Genomic DNA, 16,285 nt, shown 5'->3' with positions numbered 1-16,285 from the left:
GGTATGTTCTCTGACATGGCAACTTTGCATCTTAGCATAAGAGAGTATTAATAGCTGTTCTTTTCAAAGAGATATGAATGTTTGTCAAATTAGGTCACATGATCTCGCCACGAGATTTGATCGTACTCTCTTTCCACGTTGAAGAGACTGTGTCGGAGGGTTACCTTATGTGTGAACAATATCAAGTTGAAATACTGCAAGTTTAAAATGGGGAGAACTGTGCTTGCAGAGGAAAGGCTAGAAAAATACATTCAGCAACTTTATGGAGAAAAACAGGAGTGTTTAGTGGGATTGATTATTGGTCAGGTAACATTACTAGTAGTACATAACATACATGTACTGTACAGTACAAGTAGCTAACTGTTGTGTACAGCACATTCACTGCTGAGCATTGCAGCAGTGTTTATTCTAACTAGTTTAGTATTTATTACCTTACAGCAAAGTGTCAGTGACTATAATGCTATCAGCAAAGTATACTTTCTCAAATTGCCTTGAATACGATTTCCTTTTTCAAGTGACTTTTATTTAAAAGGTGAAAATATACTAGTACTGAGTATACTAAACGCAAACACAAGCATATATGTGGTCAATTAAAGCATGGATCACATTTATGATATACAGATATATATGATATAAAGATGTTGTCAATTTCGTTTTTGTTATAATTTATTCCTTTATTTGTTCAGCTGACCAGCCAGAGAGACTATGTAATACATATGGCACGTACGCCACCTCCAGAGGAGGAAGAAGACAAAGATGAGACCAGAAAAACAAAGTCTTCTATGCCACCTTTGGATAAGACCAGTGAACACTGGGTTGTGACCCATGCAAAGCAGGTGCCTGATAATTTGTATTTGATAATTTGTATTTTGTATTTTGTATTTGATATATATATATATATATATATATATATATATATATATATATATATATATATATATTAAAGAGTATGAGAATCCTGAAATTAACTTTGCTTATTTTAGAATTTTTAATTGGATATTGTTATTAAGATAATTACTCAGTTAATTTTTGGTAGACCTATTAAAAAAGTATATTTTGAATTCACCTGTGCATTTTTATGTTGTAGTTTGTATAAATTTATGAAAAAAGAATAAATTCTACATTTATTTATCTTTGAAACATTTTAAAGATCTTTAGCTCCAAATATTATAACCTCATACAGCTAACTGGTTGTATTTTGAAAGTTGTATGAGCAAATGAATTAGTATGATCATGTAATTAGAGACTTTTTCTAATATTTGCAGGTCGTTCGTATGTTACCAGGGAGCATGGATGTCATTGGAATCTTCGCCATGGCCCCTCCAGACATGATGCAGAAAGCACAGGCAAAACTTAGACAGGTTTGTGCCTTAATGATAACTGTAGTAATTGTTTGGATTGTTTCCTTAGTTAGTGCCAAGTATTGTATGCATCTGATGAATTTAATATGTCATCATGTGTTGGAATGTGCACTGTCTTGCTATTAGCTTTAAATTGCACACAGTTGTCTTTTATCTCTTTTGAAAATTTTATTTTATGTATCAGATAGAAGAAAAATTTATTTTATTTATTTGATTATGATAAAAAATTACATATATTTTCAGCTTATTTTTGCAATTCACAAAGCTCTCAGCAAAGCTCAGAATCTTTACAACAGGGACCCCCCAACCACTGACAGGGTGCTACTGCAGATATGTAATACAACCAGAAAGTATCCTTTTCCACAAACCTTTTTATGTACAGACACAGATGTGTCTGTACATATTGCCATCACCTGCGTCTGTCGTCGCCGTCGCCGTCGCCGTCGCCGATCATGTCGCCGTGCACTTTCAGCGTTAACACCATAAGTGGAAGACAGTTTTACTTTTTGGCTTTATATTTACAGAGCTGATGAATATTCATAAAACACAGGTCAAGTTCGAAAATCAGCATGATCGGGCCATTATTGTAGAATTTATGCTGTTTTTTCACTTTTCAGCATATATGCAACACTGTTAACACATTTCAAGGAAAACTGATAGGCCTGTTGTCATGAAACTCACAGGAGTAATCAATCTTACTAAAACGCAGATCAAGTTCGAAAATCGGCATGATCGGGCCACTATTTTAGTAGTTATGCTGTTTTTTCACTTTTCAGCATATATGCAACACTGTTAACACATTTCAAGGAAAACCCATAGGCCTGTTGTCATGAAACTCACAGGAGTAATCAGTCTTACTAAAACGCAGGTCAAGTTCGAAAATCAGCATAATCGGACCATTATTTTATAAGTTATGCTGTTTTTTCACATTTCCTCAGATTCAATTTTTAGGCATGTTAACAGTCTCATTATTTAATTAATAAGATACGTAAAAGTGTTTGTTTGACATTTCCTGCATCTTTACAACATTGTTAGTTGATTATGTAAAAATGATGGTAAACTTGTAATCGTGTATTGTGTAATAAGGTGTCAAAAATGGAAATAAACTCATATCATTGCAGTTTGTAAGATTCAATCATTCACTATGTTCAGAAACTCAGAATGGAGGAAATTGGACATTTGACACTGTTCTATTGATATTTTTCACATCTCATCAATTTTCTTAGTTGATCATATAAAAATGGCAGTAAACTGTTAATTTTGTTTTATGTTAAAAAAGTGTTAAAAATGGAAATAAACCCATTTCAGAATAGTGCTGTCTTGTTTCGCATTTCCTCAGATTCAATTTTTAGGCATGTTAACAGTTTCATTATTTAATTAATAAGATAAGTAAAAGTGTTTGTTTGACATTTCCTGCATCTTTACAACATTGTTAGTTGATTTTGTAAAAATGATGGTAAACTTGATATCGTGTATTGTGTAATAAAGTTTCAAAAATGGAAATAAACTCATATCACTGCAGTTTGTAAGATTCAATCATTCACTATGTTCAGAAACTCAGAATGGAGGAAATTGGACATTTGACACCGTTTTATTGATATTTTTCACATCTCATCAATTTTCTTAGTTGATCATATAAAAATGGCAGTAAACTGTTAATTTTGTCTTATGTTAAAAAAGTGTTAAAAATGGAAAAAAAAAAAACATTTCAGAACAGTGCTGTCTTGTTTACATTTTGGCATTTTCAAGTTGTGACTTTGAAGTTCCATGGGCCTGAAGACCTTTGCTAGTCACATTTTCTGAATATCCATAATACTAATATTTTATTATTAAAAATTGATGGTCATTATGCTGTTAAACGTTATGTAATATTGCATCAAAATTTGGAAAAAAATATTTTGGGCACTGCTTCCATGATGACCATTTAAGAAAAATCATGTCACTTACTGTTCTCAAACTTACAGGAAAGAAACATGGGACTAAAATACAGCTTCAGTAGGCAATGCAGTCTGTTTGGTAATTCTTTCTGCTAGTTAAACAGTTTTTTTTGTGAAAATTTAATTTTTCACATATTGGCATTTTCAAGGTGTGACTTTGAAGTTCCATGGGCTTGAAGACACATGCTAGTCACATTTTCTGAAAATCCATGATACGCATATTTTATTATTAAAAATTGACGGTCATTATGCTGTTAACCACTATGTAATATTGCATCAGAATAGAAGAAAACACAATTTTGGGTGCTGCTGCCATGATGACCATTATGGGAAAACCATGTTACTGATGATTGCCAAACGTTCAGAAAAGAAATACAGGACTAAAATGCAGCCTGAGTTGGAAAAGCAGTCTAATTGGCTTCTTTTTCTGGAAGTTATACATTTTCAAAGTGTGAACTTGAACTGCCATGGGCCTGAAGCCTTATGCTTGTTACACATTTTACTTACATTGGTATTACCTGTTGAGCATAATTTAAATTTGATGTTGAATTTGCAGTTTAACATAATGTACTTTTGCATCAGAATTGACAGTAGCCTATTTTGTGCATAGTTATTTCCTGCTTTTTGTCTGTACATTTGACAGCTTTGCTGCCTTGTTTCAGTTTGCCAGGATTGTACCAAGAGAATTATTTGACTGAAGTATTTTAATAATAAAGCAACAAAAAATGAGCTTAACTGTGTGAAACAGATAAAAATAAGAACTCAGAATATATTATTCTGTGATTAAATTTGTTCATTTTTTTTTCAACATTGGACACATAAAATGCAACTCAAGAAAGGACTTCCATATGCTCTTTTGGAAGTATTTAATGCTGAAGTATCTCTGTTGTAAAATGTAACTGATTATAATATCATTGGGGTTGACCTTCCCACCTTCATGAATTTCACTGTTTTAAAAAAATGTTTAATGTCCTTATCACATAATATATGGTTCACTTTTCTGTTTACCACCATTTTGACTGGTCTTAAAATGTAATAATGCTAAGGGGGTTTACTTCTTTTCATAAGTTCGCTTCAAGTTGTTTGGACCAATGAGAATTGATCTGGTCAAGAAGTTGTAAAGAAGGTCTCTACAACTTCTTGATCTGGTTAAGTGCCTGCGTCAAGCACAAGAACTCTGTTTAGATGAATCTCCCATGTAATAGCCAGGCCATCAAGTTGTCAGTCTCTCAATATGGTGTGAAACAAAACCATGTATTGCACAATATGGAAAAGGCTTTATGCATTGGTATAGTTTGTTCAGCTGTATTTCCTTAACCAGTGCCCCACAGACTGACATGTAGAACTTTTGATGTGGCAGATCATAAGGTAAAAAGACTACTGTATAAGAACATTTTGATTAGAATTCAGTGGAAAACATACAGCTAAGATAAATGGGCAAAAGCAATATATTTCTCTCTTTGGTGGTAGAAACACCTGAAAGTTATTTCTAATCAAATGCACAGGTACATTTTATGAAAGTAAAAAATGTAAACTGGTGTAGAAATATGCAGCTAAGAAGGTTGTCATGAGTGAAATTTTACCTTAATATTTTTCCAAATTGACATGTGTAATAACTTTGGCATTGCAAATGAAAGATGTACTGCTTCTTTTAAAAGCCATGGATGTTTAAACCAGGATTGGTATTGCAAATGAAACATCATTTATTTCTTTTAAAAATGACCCATGTTAAACCCTGACTGTTTTCAGTGTACAACCAAGCCAGCTGAGTGGAAGTTTTCATCATTCCTTGATGGCTGGTCCAGAGTGGAAACCAGTCTGTCAGTGAATACAAGCATTCCTGTGCCGATTGAGAAAATGAGTTCAGACCTAGAGAAACAAATTCATGTAAGGTTTTGAAATTTTGGACGATTTCTTTGGAATAGTTGAAAAATGAAATATTTTCAGAAGTTCCCAATGTATGCTTTAAGGAATATAGGGAATTTGTTGTTATCACAGGAAAGTTAACCACACTGAATTAAGTTACTAAATGAGCTGTCTGTCATAAGTTCACTAAGAAATATTTGCATTGTTTCAGATGGGTCTGGCTCCATTCTGTGATAGGATATGGAATTCTTTTGGTACTATCGATGGTCAGTTCTGCGATATAAAACGTCTGCTTGATACTTCTTCAGAAACACAGAAGAAAGGAAAGAGAGACAAAACATCAGCTAATATTTCAATGAAAAAATTTAATGTAGATTTACTCATGCAAATGGTGAGTTTGAATGTTAATGTGAAATATGCATCTTAATTTTATTGGACTGATTTATAGATAAATGAAAGATTTTGCCTGTATTTTATTATTAAATATTTCTATCTTTTGCATTTAAATGTTAAAACACTGAAGGAATTTAGAGAGACGGATGAATATGGCAGTTTTTAAAAACTCATTTCATTGTTTTAATTCCTTGAGTCAGTTTGAGAAACTACTTTATTTTTTTAATGTTGCTGAAATATTCCAATGAACATTTTTTTAAATTTAACCTTCAGTGTTGCTGTGTGATGGCATTTATTTATTTATTTATTTATTTATCTATTTATTTATTTACAGTCTTCAGGCAGCACAACAGAGCCTACTGTGACTTCCTGTGGAGCCACCATGTTAATTAGGGGTCGTATAGTTGGAAGAGCATTCCTACCTCACAAGGCGACAGTAGAGGATGCTCTGAAGGTAGGGAGCACTTCTTATTGTGGTGTCACAACTAACGCATCCCATTGTGTTGTCACAACTTGCATGTTTCGTAGAATGTCTATGTAAATCTTTACTGAATATTTTTTCAGTAATATACTGTAAAGCACATTCAGTTTTGGTATAACAACTAGCATAGGACTCACAACAGTATTAAGAATGTCTTTAATTATATTTACAAACAAGGAGCAGTTAAAGATGACTGTTATGTAAAATATCTTTGTGTCTATGAAATAGTAATATTTTGTATTTCATCTCCGTCTTTCCACAGGCTATCAAGACAGACCTGATACGGAGTCTAATATCCAGGTGTGATTTACTTTGTGAAGACCTACTGCAGAGTGAGGAGGAGCAGGGTGAGCAAGAGTTTGTATGTGGATTGCTGAAACTACTTTGACATTGACTTGGTTTTAAAGATTTTTCATTAGTGAAAGAATAATGTTGTTCATTTCTTAAAATAAAAAATAACCACACAGACTACTGTTGTAATTGTTATTGTTATTGTCATTGATTTTCATGTTGGAAATTTTGCCTATCTACTCTATTTTAATCTAAATGAAATTGATTCCCAAATTCTTATAGAAACCCCAGTTATATTTATTGCTTTCAGATCCTAAAATTCTATACGAGACCCCAGTGCGGATATTCACAAAGCTTGGCTCCACCCCACTCACAATGTGTGACTACATATTTCAAGATGAGAAACTTCAGGATGTGATTGACAGGAACTCTGAATTAATGGAACTTCATCTGACAGATGAGCAAGTGGAGTTGGACTTTGAGAGAATTCCAGGTATTTTTATGAAAAATTAGTTGGAAGTATTGTATTGACTTGTGTTCAGGGGTGCAAGGGAATATTGGCATACTGAATCAGCAAGAATCAGAATTATTTTCAGTTTGGATTTCAGGCCTTTTTATCAAAATGGTTGGTATCTGTTAAGAATCTGAAAATCATCAATTTCCATCCTCTCAAAAAAAAGGGGGGGGGGGGAGGAGGTGGAGCAAAAGAAAGTCCTCAACCAAACATTTACTCAATATTTATTGTGTATATAGAATGTTAGTTATTATTTTGTATTTATTTGAACATTTCAGAGGAGAATGAACTGGTAAAACCAGAGAAGAGGCGTAGGACTGTGTCTGGTTCATTTACAGAACATAAAGCTAGTTCACAGAATTCAGTCATAGGTGAGTAGTGACAACTAGTTCAATCTGTCCAGGTGATTTGAGTCTATAGCTGTAAGATACAGTAAACACCTATGATTTAACTCTTAACACTTTGGAACTGAAAATTTTATTGGAGTTAGATGAAGATTCAAGGCAATCTTTAAATTCTGACTGATGCCAAAATAGAAAAATCTGCTCCACAAGTTTTGGCAAAGTCTTCTGCAGTTTTTACCCGTCACTAAAATGCATATAACAAAGGCCTTGTTTTATAGTAGCCACTAATTTAGAAAGACAGCAGTGTTACTTTGATAATGTTATTAACATTTATTTTTAAAAAAATGCAAAACTTGTTATTGAATTGTTAAAAACTTGGAATGACCCGGAGAAGACACAGGCATTAATTTTGAGAAATATCGTTTCAACACAATTAATGCCATAAGACCTGGTGTGTAATACATGAATGAGGAGCAAACAGTAGTGATTTATGTCATATAATTGTTGAACTGATGGTCTGTGAAGGTGTCCTCACAGGCTGTTTAATTCTTTGAATGTTCCACATTTCAGGAGTGGCCATCAGTGGGGTAGTGGCCATCATTGGAGTGGTTGTATCATACCTATACTTTCAGCAGGAATGATATAAAGAACTTTCTCAGGATATGAATATTTATTGTGGAGCCAGAGGGGACATGGATTATTGTGTTGATTCAGTGTTTGCGCCATATCTGGAGAGGGTTTATATAACACACTGATGCTTGTCAGAACTAAGCATTTTTCAAGGGAAATGAAATATTTTTTATATCTTTACATTTATGTTACAAGGATGTGGATGTTTTTATTTAGCATTTGGAGCAGAACTAGGAATGGGGCATTGCCCTGATGGTCTAACAGGAATGATGTTGGTTGGAAAATTGTTAAAAAATGCTGGGATTTAAGTGGACATCAAAACCAGGTTAACCCCATTATAATTGAAGCTAATCATGTGAGTCTTTTCAGTTATTAGCTATTATTTCTGCTTTGGGTCAGTTGGTTCCTAAATTGTTTTTGTTACATACTGTTAATATTAAGTGCTGATGGAATTAGTGAATCATATTAAAGGCCACAAGGAGAACACAAGAAAATGATTCGACAAATAACAGACTTCTTGTTTTGATAAGACCAGTTTTTATTTTGGTGACTTTCATCATGGCATAATATATTTATGAAATTTTATTAATTATTTTCAGGGATAGGGGGCATTTTCGTTCCAAGTTTCATACTATATTAAACAATTATTTTGCCAGATAGATTTGTTATTGGATTAAGATCAATTTTCAAGACTTGACTTATTGATGTCAGTTTTGCTATGGTTATCAGTTGCTGATATGGATCTAAACATGTAAAGTGTTAGTTTGGATGTTTTGAATATTTTCTTTGTGCCTGTAATGAGAGTACCATCATGTTGATGCATCTTAATTGTATATCTTGTGGAAACAAAGGGGCTTTGGATTTATTTGTTGTATTTGAAAGAACAAGAAGAAAACAGCATTTTGTTCAATACACACATTTATTACTCATTTCAGCATATTGCTGATATTACAAAAAGGTCTATTAGTATTATCTATGGTATAAAAATGTTCATGGATCCAAGGATTTCTATATACTAATTGAAGTGAAGTTTAGTGACAGTATAGTTACTTTGGAACAAAAATAACAGGTCTACAAACACCCAACAACCTGTACGGCTTGATGATGTTCTTTTGACAGGGGCCACACATGGCTGTTCATAAACTTGATCCATAGTAAGTGATAACTATCACTTGAAATCAGACTTACGTAGGATTTTTTCTGGGACCAACCATCCCAAATGTGCCAAACAATGTAAAAACATTCACTTCTACCATGTATAAACTTCATGCTAATTGGAAAGATGGAAAATTTAAATTATTGGTTAATCTGTCTAACAGATACTTTTGAACTGTTCAAAACTTTTAATGTGTGTACACTCTTCTGGGAAGGGAATGATGTGGAAATATAGATAAGAATTAAAAATAAAAGAATGAGACAAAATTAATGTGCCTTTTTTATATTATATTTGCTGTCTAGTTCCCCTTGGTATCCATGCTCAACTGATGGTTCTCTCCACTGAATGTAAACAGCACTTAATTACTCTCAATTTTGGATTTTCAATCAGAGGTTGAAGAGCAGAAAATGCCACAGCCGAGAGTAATTTTCGTGTTCATTGGATGAAGAGGTAACTTGAGGATCACAACCTGTAAGCACTGGCACCTACAATAAAATTTAAAGATAAAACATTTAAATCATTTCACATCTATCTACCTACCTATCTCATTATGTACGGAAGAAATACTGGATTTATTCTCAAAAGGTCAGATACAACACTCCACAACAGGTACCATGCCACAGTTGTAAAATCTCTGGTACTTTACACACAACTTGACTCAGTTTCTTTCAATTTTCTTACAATCAACATCTTACCTTACAAAAAAGTAAGATTGAAAACGTTTTTCTTCTGCCTTCACAGTGGATAACCAAAACATAAATAATCTGAAAAAGAAAGGGCATGCAAGTTAATGTCCCTAACTAAAGGCCAATAAGAAGTGAACACTGCAGTAAAGCAGTGAAATATTCACATGCTGTGACCCAGAAGAATGGTGCTTCTCGAGTACTAAAAAGTATCAAAACTACTTTTTCCTATCAGATCACTATTTAACCTTTGTTAAATATCCTTTCCACAATATATAGAAAACAATTAAATATCCCCCAAAACAGCATATCTTCATTTTTGTTGTTTTTCAGTTTATTTACAATTACATAAACTGAAAAGCAACAACAAAAATGTTTTCTTTTCTTTATAGTTATGGCCATTAAGGAAGAATCAGCATTATGCTATGTTAAACTAATGGCTTATTTATTTCCTCACATCAGTATCATATAAAGACAGTAATGATTATGCCAAGAAGCTGTAACTAGACTGGATAAAGTCTTCAGGTGTTTTCCTTCTGCTCTGCAAATGGCTCGTTAAGTCTGGCCCATATATCTTCTGGGTTATCTTGTAATGTGGGAAGGTCTTTCATAATATTGCCTATCAGGGTCAGAGGATCCTAGAACAAATAAATAGGAAAAAAGTTTTTTGATTGTTAGGTGTTGATGTATTTTCTATTGAATAAACAATAGTGATGTCATTTTGTTATCACATCCATCATTCTGAGCTTAGTTATGTTTTAAATTAATAATTTTAATATTTTCTGCTGATATACATGCTGTGGACACAAGTAGGCAACTCACTCATATCAGTACACCTGAGAAAAACAATTTAATTCTTTGTCAGTTACAATGCCCATTGCAATTCTTGTTTACCCTCAAATACAAATGCTCCTCTAGTTTTTCTTGTACTGCTTTATTGTGAACAATGGACAGTTTTTGTTTTAAAAATTCGATCCTCGAAGCTTCTTCATTATGTTTCCTAATGTATAAAAAATAAATTAGGTTGAATTAGGATTTTGCAATTACATAGTTCTTGCAATTGTATTGCATTGTGCTGTATTACATTAGATTTTAAAACACAAATGTGAGCTTGAAAAAGAGAAAGACGGAGGGAGGGAAGTATGGGGAAAGAGATACTCACAGACATGCCTGACATGTGTTAACATCATGAATTTCAGCTGAGGAAGCCTAAAAAAGATTTTTTCAATCATAAAACAATATTTATTTGAGCAGCAATAGAAAACTAGTTCAATATTTTTGAAGAATGGCATTAAAAACTTAAAGAATAATATAACAATGCTAATGAAGATAATTCATTACTGACTGTGAACACACCTACTAGTAAATTACCCACTATTTAGTACAAGGCATTTCCTAAATTAACATCTACTTGTTTTTTTTTCTTTTATTTATTTATTTTTGGTGATATACTACCTGCTTCAAATCATGCATAAAATTGTCCATCTTCAGTCTCTGCAAGGCAGAACCAAATGGAACTGTTATGTCACCAGCTGCTCCTGGATTCTCATCTCTGAATTCCAACTTTTCTGAAGTAGCACAAGTACCAGGTGTCTGTCCTGCTTTTGTCTGTCCTTCTTTTGTATACTGTTTTAGAAGCTTCACTTTCTTGTTTATAAAGGACCTTCCCGACCTGCCTAATCCCACATCTATTAATTTAAAACAGATTGATCATGTAAAAAAAAAAAGAAAAATTGTTTAGACTACACAACATGTAAGTGTTCAAAAACATTATAACCTCTCCCCTAACTCATTTGACACAAATTACGAGTCAAATACTGAATGCAGTGAGTATAAAATTTACTGAAAAACTGTACCAAGGTAGCAAATATATTAGTACATCATTTTTCTACTGTAACAATTTAAAGGGTGATGGCTACAGCAAATATTACACCTTTCTGCTTAGACGAACTGCCTTTGTCTTTTCTGGGTTTCATCTGAAGGAGTTCCAATTTTCTCACTAAAAAGTCTTGTCTGGCTTCTTTGCCAGATAGATCCTGAAAAGTAATACAATTTTATTTACTAGACTGTATGCAAATATACATGCATTAACATTATTATACAAAAATTTTAACAATAATTCATTTCAGCTTAAAAATAGTAATCATTTATTCTAAATACTGAACAAGGCAGCAAAGCTGTCAAATGTACAGACAAAAAGCAGGAAATAACAAAATAGGCTACTGTCAATTCTGATGCAAAAGTACATTATGTTAAACTGCAAATTCAACATCAAATTTTAATTGTGCTTAACAGGTAATACCAATGTAAGTAAAATGTGTAACAAGCATAAGGCCCATGGGAGTTCAAGTTCACACTTTGAAAATGTATAACTTCCAGAAAAAGAAGTCAATTAGACTGCTTTTCCAACTCCAGCTGCATTTTAGTCCTGTATTTCTTTTTTGAAAGTTTGGCAATCATAAGTAACATGGTTTTCCCATAATGGTCATCATGGCAGCAGCACCCAAAATTGTGTTTTCTTCTATTCTGATGCAATATTACATAATGGTTAACAGCATAATGACCATCAATTTTTAATAATAAAATATTAGGCCCATGGAACTTAAAAGTCACAACTTGAAAATGCCAAAATGTAAACAAGACAGCACTGTTCTGAAACGCTTTTTTTCCATTTTTAACATTTTTAAACATAAAACAAAATTAACAGTTTACTGCTATTTTTATATAATCAACTAAAAAAATTGATGAGATGGGAAAAATATCAATAGAGCAGTGTTAAATGTCCAATTTCTTCCATTCTGAGATTCTGAACATAGTGAATGATTGAATTTATTTCCATTTTTGAAACTTTATTACACAATACACGATAACAATTTAACCATCATTTTTACAAAATCAACTAACAATGTTGTAAAGATGCAGGGAATGTCAAACAAACACTTTTAATATCTTATTAATTAAACAATGAAACTGTTAACATGCCTAAGAATTGAATCTGAGGAAATGTGAAAAAACAACATAACTTCTAAAATAATGGCCCGATTATGCTGATCTTTTAACTCAACCTGTGTTTTAGCAGGATTGACCACTCCTGTGAGTTTAATGACAATTGGCCTATTGACCACTCCTGTGAGTTTAATGACAATTGGCCTATCTGTTTTTCTTATATTGTGTTTACAGTGTTGCATATATGCTGAAAAGTGAAAAAAAAGCATAACTACTAAAATAGTGGACTGATCATGCCGATTTTCTAACTTGACCTGCGTTTTAGTAAGATAGATTACTCCTGTGAGTTTCATGACAACAGGCCTATGGTTTTCCTTGGAAAGTGTTTACAGTGTTGCATATATGCTGAAAAGTGAAAAATAAAGCATAACTTCTACAATAATGGCCCGATCATGCTGATTTTCAAACTTGACCTGCGTTTTATGAATATTCATCAGCTCTGTAAATATAAAGCCAAAAAGTAAAACTGCCTTCCACTTATCATGTTTACAATGAAAGTGCACGGCGCCGGCACCGGCGATGACGGGGACGACAGACGCAGGTGATGGCAATATGTACAGACACATCTATATATATTTACTGTACTGTTTGAGAACAGTAAGTGACATGGTTTTTCTTAAATGGTCATCATGGGAGCAGTGCCCAAAATAGTTTTTTTTCAAATTTTGATGCAATATTACATAATGTTTAACATCATAATGACCATCAATTTTTAATAATAAAATACTAGTATCATGGATATTCAGAAAATTTGACTAGCAAAGGTCTTCAGGCCCATGGAACTTCAAAGTCACAACTTGAAAATGCCAAAATGTAAACAAGACAGCACTGTTCTAAAATGTTTTTTTTTTTCCATTTTTAACAATTTTTAACATAAAACAAAATTAACAGTTTACTGCCATTTTTATATGATCAACTAAGAAAATTGATGAGATGGGAAAAATATCAATAGAGCAGTGTTAAATGTCCAATTTCTTCCATTCTGAACATAGTGAATGATTGAATCTGACAAACTGCAATGATATGAGTTTATTTCCATTTTTGAAACTTTATTACACAATACACGATAACAAGTTTACCATCACTTTTACAAAATCAACTAACAATATTGTAAAGATGCAGGAAATGTCAAACAAAAACTTTTACGTATCTTATTAGTTTAATAATGAGACTGTTAACATGCCTAAGAATTGAATCTGAGGAAATGTGAAAAATATGCTGAAAAGTAAAAAAACAGCATAACTTCTACAATAATGGCCCGATCATGCTGATTTTCGAACTTGACCTGCGTTTTATGAATATTCATCAGCTCTGTAAATATAAAGCCAAAAAGTAAAACTGCCCTCCACTTATCGTGTTTACAAGGAAAGTGCACGGCGCCGGCATCGCCATCGGCATCGTCATCGGCATCGCCATCGCCATCGCCATCGGCGACGACAGACGCAGGTGATGGCAATATGTACAGACACATCTGTGTCTGTACATAAAAACATAATCTATTTAGCAATAAAAAAAAAACTTGGCGTTGCACCAAAAAATGAAGTATTAAGATTCATTCCAAATGAAACTATCATTCTACGTAAATCAATCCAACTCTCACTGAATGCAATTCAATTAACAGATTAAATGTCTCTGAGTAGAATACGGATCACTGGTGATTATATGAGTACGATGGAAAGAACAGGAGACGTGTTAGTCTGTTAAACTGATTGCATTCACCGCAGAGTTGGATCACTCAATGTAGAAAGATATTTTTATTGGGAATGAGCCCATAGATGTACCAGGACATCAGGAGTCTGAAAACCAGCCCCAGGCGACTCAAACGAGCTGGTATACTTTCCACTGCTGTAGGTGGGAGAGAGAGTTTCAAAAGTTTCATCCTGGTAATTGGCAGCGGGTGAATCTGTGAAAGGTGTCCCATATGGTCTACTGGCAACTGACTGTCTAGTTTGGCTACAAAAAAATCAAATAATCATGTATATTTAAGATGTTTTCATAACTCATACACTCTAGGATCGGAAAATCTGCTCAAGATACTAGACAATGTTTCATTATATGCTTCATGTAATACCTACTAATAAAATGGTCAGACACCATTCTAGGTTCAGATTTGGACCTGTAGATTTTAGGAAACTGGAGATCTGATTGGCCAGTAAGTTGAAAATTTACGGCACAGTCTGCCACAGTCTCTCTCATTCATTTATGTGAAAAAACACCACATCCAGGTTTATTGTTCTTGACATCTGGTACGGTATACGCTATATTATTAACCTTATAAAATATACAGTAGCTTACTGAGGAGTAACAGGAGTTTCTATCACAGTCTGAATGGATTCCTCAGTGGACAGGGTACCATCACCACTAGGCAGGGAGATACTTGTACTAGGACTCTCCTTCACAGTTGACTCACTGCCCGAATGCTCCTCAAGTGATCCCTGATCAGTCTCAGATATACTATCAAATTCTGAGGAGTATGACATTCTGGTGGAACATGTTATCTGATAAATAAATGGTTAAATTTAATTTACAGGAAAATAGTGTGTAGAAAATTTGTTAATTTGCCTGGTTTCACTCATGACACAATGAGGGAGGTGAAGGTGTAGTGGGTACATGTACCTTCAAAGTTTAAAGGGATAACAACTGTTCATTTTGGCCAAAATATGAATTTTCCTGGGGTAAAGAACAATTTCCCCATGCTTACCAATATGGTAAAGGAATCCATTCCCACATAATTCATAATTAGTCCATATTTTTTTTTCTAAAAAGTTTGGTTTTTTGTAATAATTTCTTAAGAGATAATTACAGAGTGTAGCCATCTATGGAGGTCAGGTGATGTGACGGCAAGCAGAAATTCCAAAATAATTGTGTTAACCGCCATTTTCGGGGTAAAAATAGAATTTATTGTATTTCTATGAGTTATTTACAATGTATTTATTGTGAAATATGGATATCGTTGGAACAGTTGTTATCCCTTTAAGGGGTGATGGATATGAGCCCACTCCTCCCCCCCCCCCCCCCCCCACACACACACACACACACACACACCACCACCACCACCACCACCACCAACATCCTGGACCTCCCATTGGTTTATATACCTACATGTACAGTATTTATTTATTTATTTTCTATTTATTTTATTTATCTATTTTGTTCACTGACACTGTCATTTTAAGATCACATTCGCCATTCTCTCTAAAGCCAGATGTGAAACATACTTGGATTAAGCGCATCACTCAATTAATTTATCATAAACTGGCCAGCAAATATGCTCATGTACAATGTACTACGTGTACCAGTAACTGTCATTCAATACAATTTATCATCAATTACACCATAAACTACAAATTACAGGAAACAACCTCGCATAATACCACGATGCAAAGGTATATATTGTAACAATTGACGAAATTTTAGCCCCAATAATGTATACAGTACAATGTAGGCCCCTACCTGCTGAGATTTGAGATCGTACCGCCTTAATCAAATGGAAAACAACTCGCCACCGATACCATTCGATGACAATGAAGACTTCACCTTTAGCATCAAGTCTTGCATCAGAAAGCACCTGTTGATTTTCTTCATAATTACCCTACCCTACCCTAATTATAGCTTCTTACTGT

General features: G+C 33.6%; 2 protein-coding genes across 4 annotated transcripts; one reads left to right on the top strand and one right to left on the bottom strand.

Annotated features, from left to right (window-relative positions):
• Positions 1 to 17: 17 nt before the first annotated feature.
• Positions 18 to 9,243, top strand: LOC106180745 (protein odr-4 homolog). Of its 3 annotated transcripts, none has more exons than XM_013564845.2 (12): positions 23 to 306; positions 687 to 836; positions 1,266 to 1,361; positions 1,605 to 1,711; positions 4,630 to 4,666; positions 5,048 to 5,185; positions 5,376 to 5,555; positions 5,892 to 6,011; positions 6,301 to 6,385; positions 6,640 to 6,822; positions 7,122 to 7,214; positions 7,725 to 9,243. In XM_013564845.2, the coding sequence occupies exons 1-12, from the start codon at positions 208 to 210 to the stop codon at positions 7,739 to 7,741; spliced, it is 1,305 nt and encodes a 434-aa protein (XP_013420299.2). In that variant the 5' UTR covers positions 23 to 207; the 3' UTR covers positions 7,742 to 9,243. The 3 variants fall into 3 exon arrangements, 2 of the variants coding, with proteins under 2 accessions (XP_013420299.2, XP_013420298.2); XM_013564844.2 differs by having other exon boundaries at positions 28 to 306; positions 7,758 to 9,243; XR_015333346.1 differs by lacking the exon at positions 7,725 to 9,243 and having other exon boundaries at positions 18 to 306; positions 6,301 to 6,399; positions 7,122 to 7,219.
• On the bottom strand, positions 8,718 to 16,240 carry LOC106180746 (uncharacterized). Its single transcript, XM_013564846.2, has 10 exons — positions 16,116 to 16,240; positions 14,958 to 15,160; positions 14,444 to 14,615; positions 11,590 to 11,692; positions 11,112 to 11,344; positions 10,819 to 10,865; positions 10,551 to 10,656; positions 10,114 to 10,294; positions 9,669 to 9,737; positions 8,718 to 9,458 (listed from the first exon to the last, which is right to left on the bottom strand). Exons 2-8 carry the CDS (start codon positions 15,140 to 15,142, stop codon positions 10,178 to 10,180), a joined length of 963 nt encoding a protein of 320 aa, XP_013420300.1. The 5' UTR covers positions 15,143 to 15,160; positions 16,116 to 16,240; the 3' UTR covers positions 8,718 to 9,458; positions 9,669 to 9,737; positions 10,114 to 10,177.
• Between the last annotated feature and the right edge of the window lie 45 nt (positions 16,241 to 16,285).

The sequence above is a fragment of the Lingula anatina genome, chromosome 3 (assembly GCF_051362555.1).
Source record: "Lingula anatina isolate TDL-2025a chromosome 3, LinAna3.0, whole genome shotgun sequence".
NCBI classification, from domain to species: domain Eukaryota; kingdom Metazoa; phylum Brachiopoda; class Lingulata; order Lingulida; family Lingulidae; genus Lingula; species Lingula anatina.
Note: the sequence above shows the minus strand (reverse complement) of the source record. Positions and strands in the feature narration are given on the sequence as shown.

Bases quoted from the DNA above. Each gene is read 5' to 3' on its own strand.
- LOC106180745 (XM_013564844.2), top strand. From the start codon at position 208: ATGGGGAGAACTGTGCTTGCAGAGGAAAGGCTAGAAAAATACATTCAG. The intron at 6,386-6,639 runs GTGAGCAAGAGT...TATTGCTTTCAG, and splicing joins GCAGAGTGAGGAGGAGCAGG to ATCCTAAAATTCTATACGAG. The intron at 6,823-7,121 runs GTATTTTTATGA...TGAACATTTCAG, and splicing joins GGACTTTGAGAGAATTCCAG to AGGAGAATGAACTGGTAAAA.
- LOC106180746 (XM_013564846.2), bottom strand. From the start codon at position 15,142: ATGTCATACTCCTCAGAATTTGATAGTATATCTGAGACTGATCAGGGA. The intron at 11,693-14,443 runs GTACATCTATGG...ATTACTTTTCAG, and splicing joins TTCAGACTCCTGATGTCCTG to GATCTATCTGGCAAAGAAGC. The intron at 10,295-10,550 runs GTAAACAAGAAT...TATTTGTTCTAG, and splicing joins AGGAGCATTTGTATTTGAGG to GATCCTCTGACCCTGATAGG.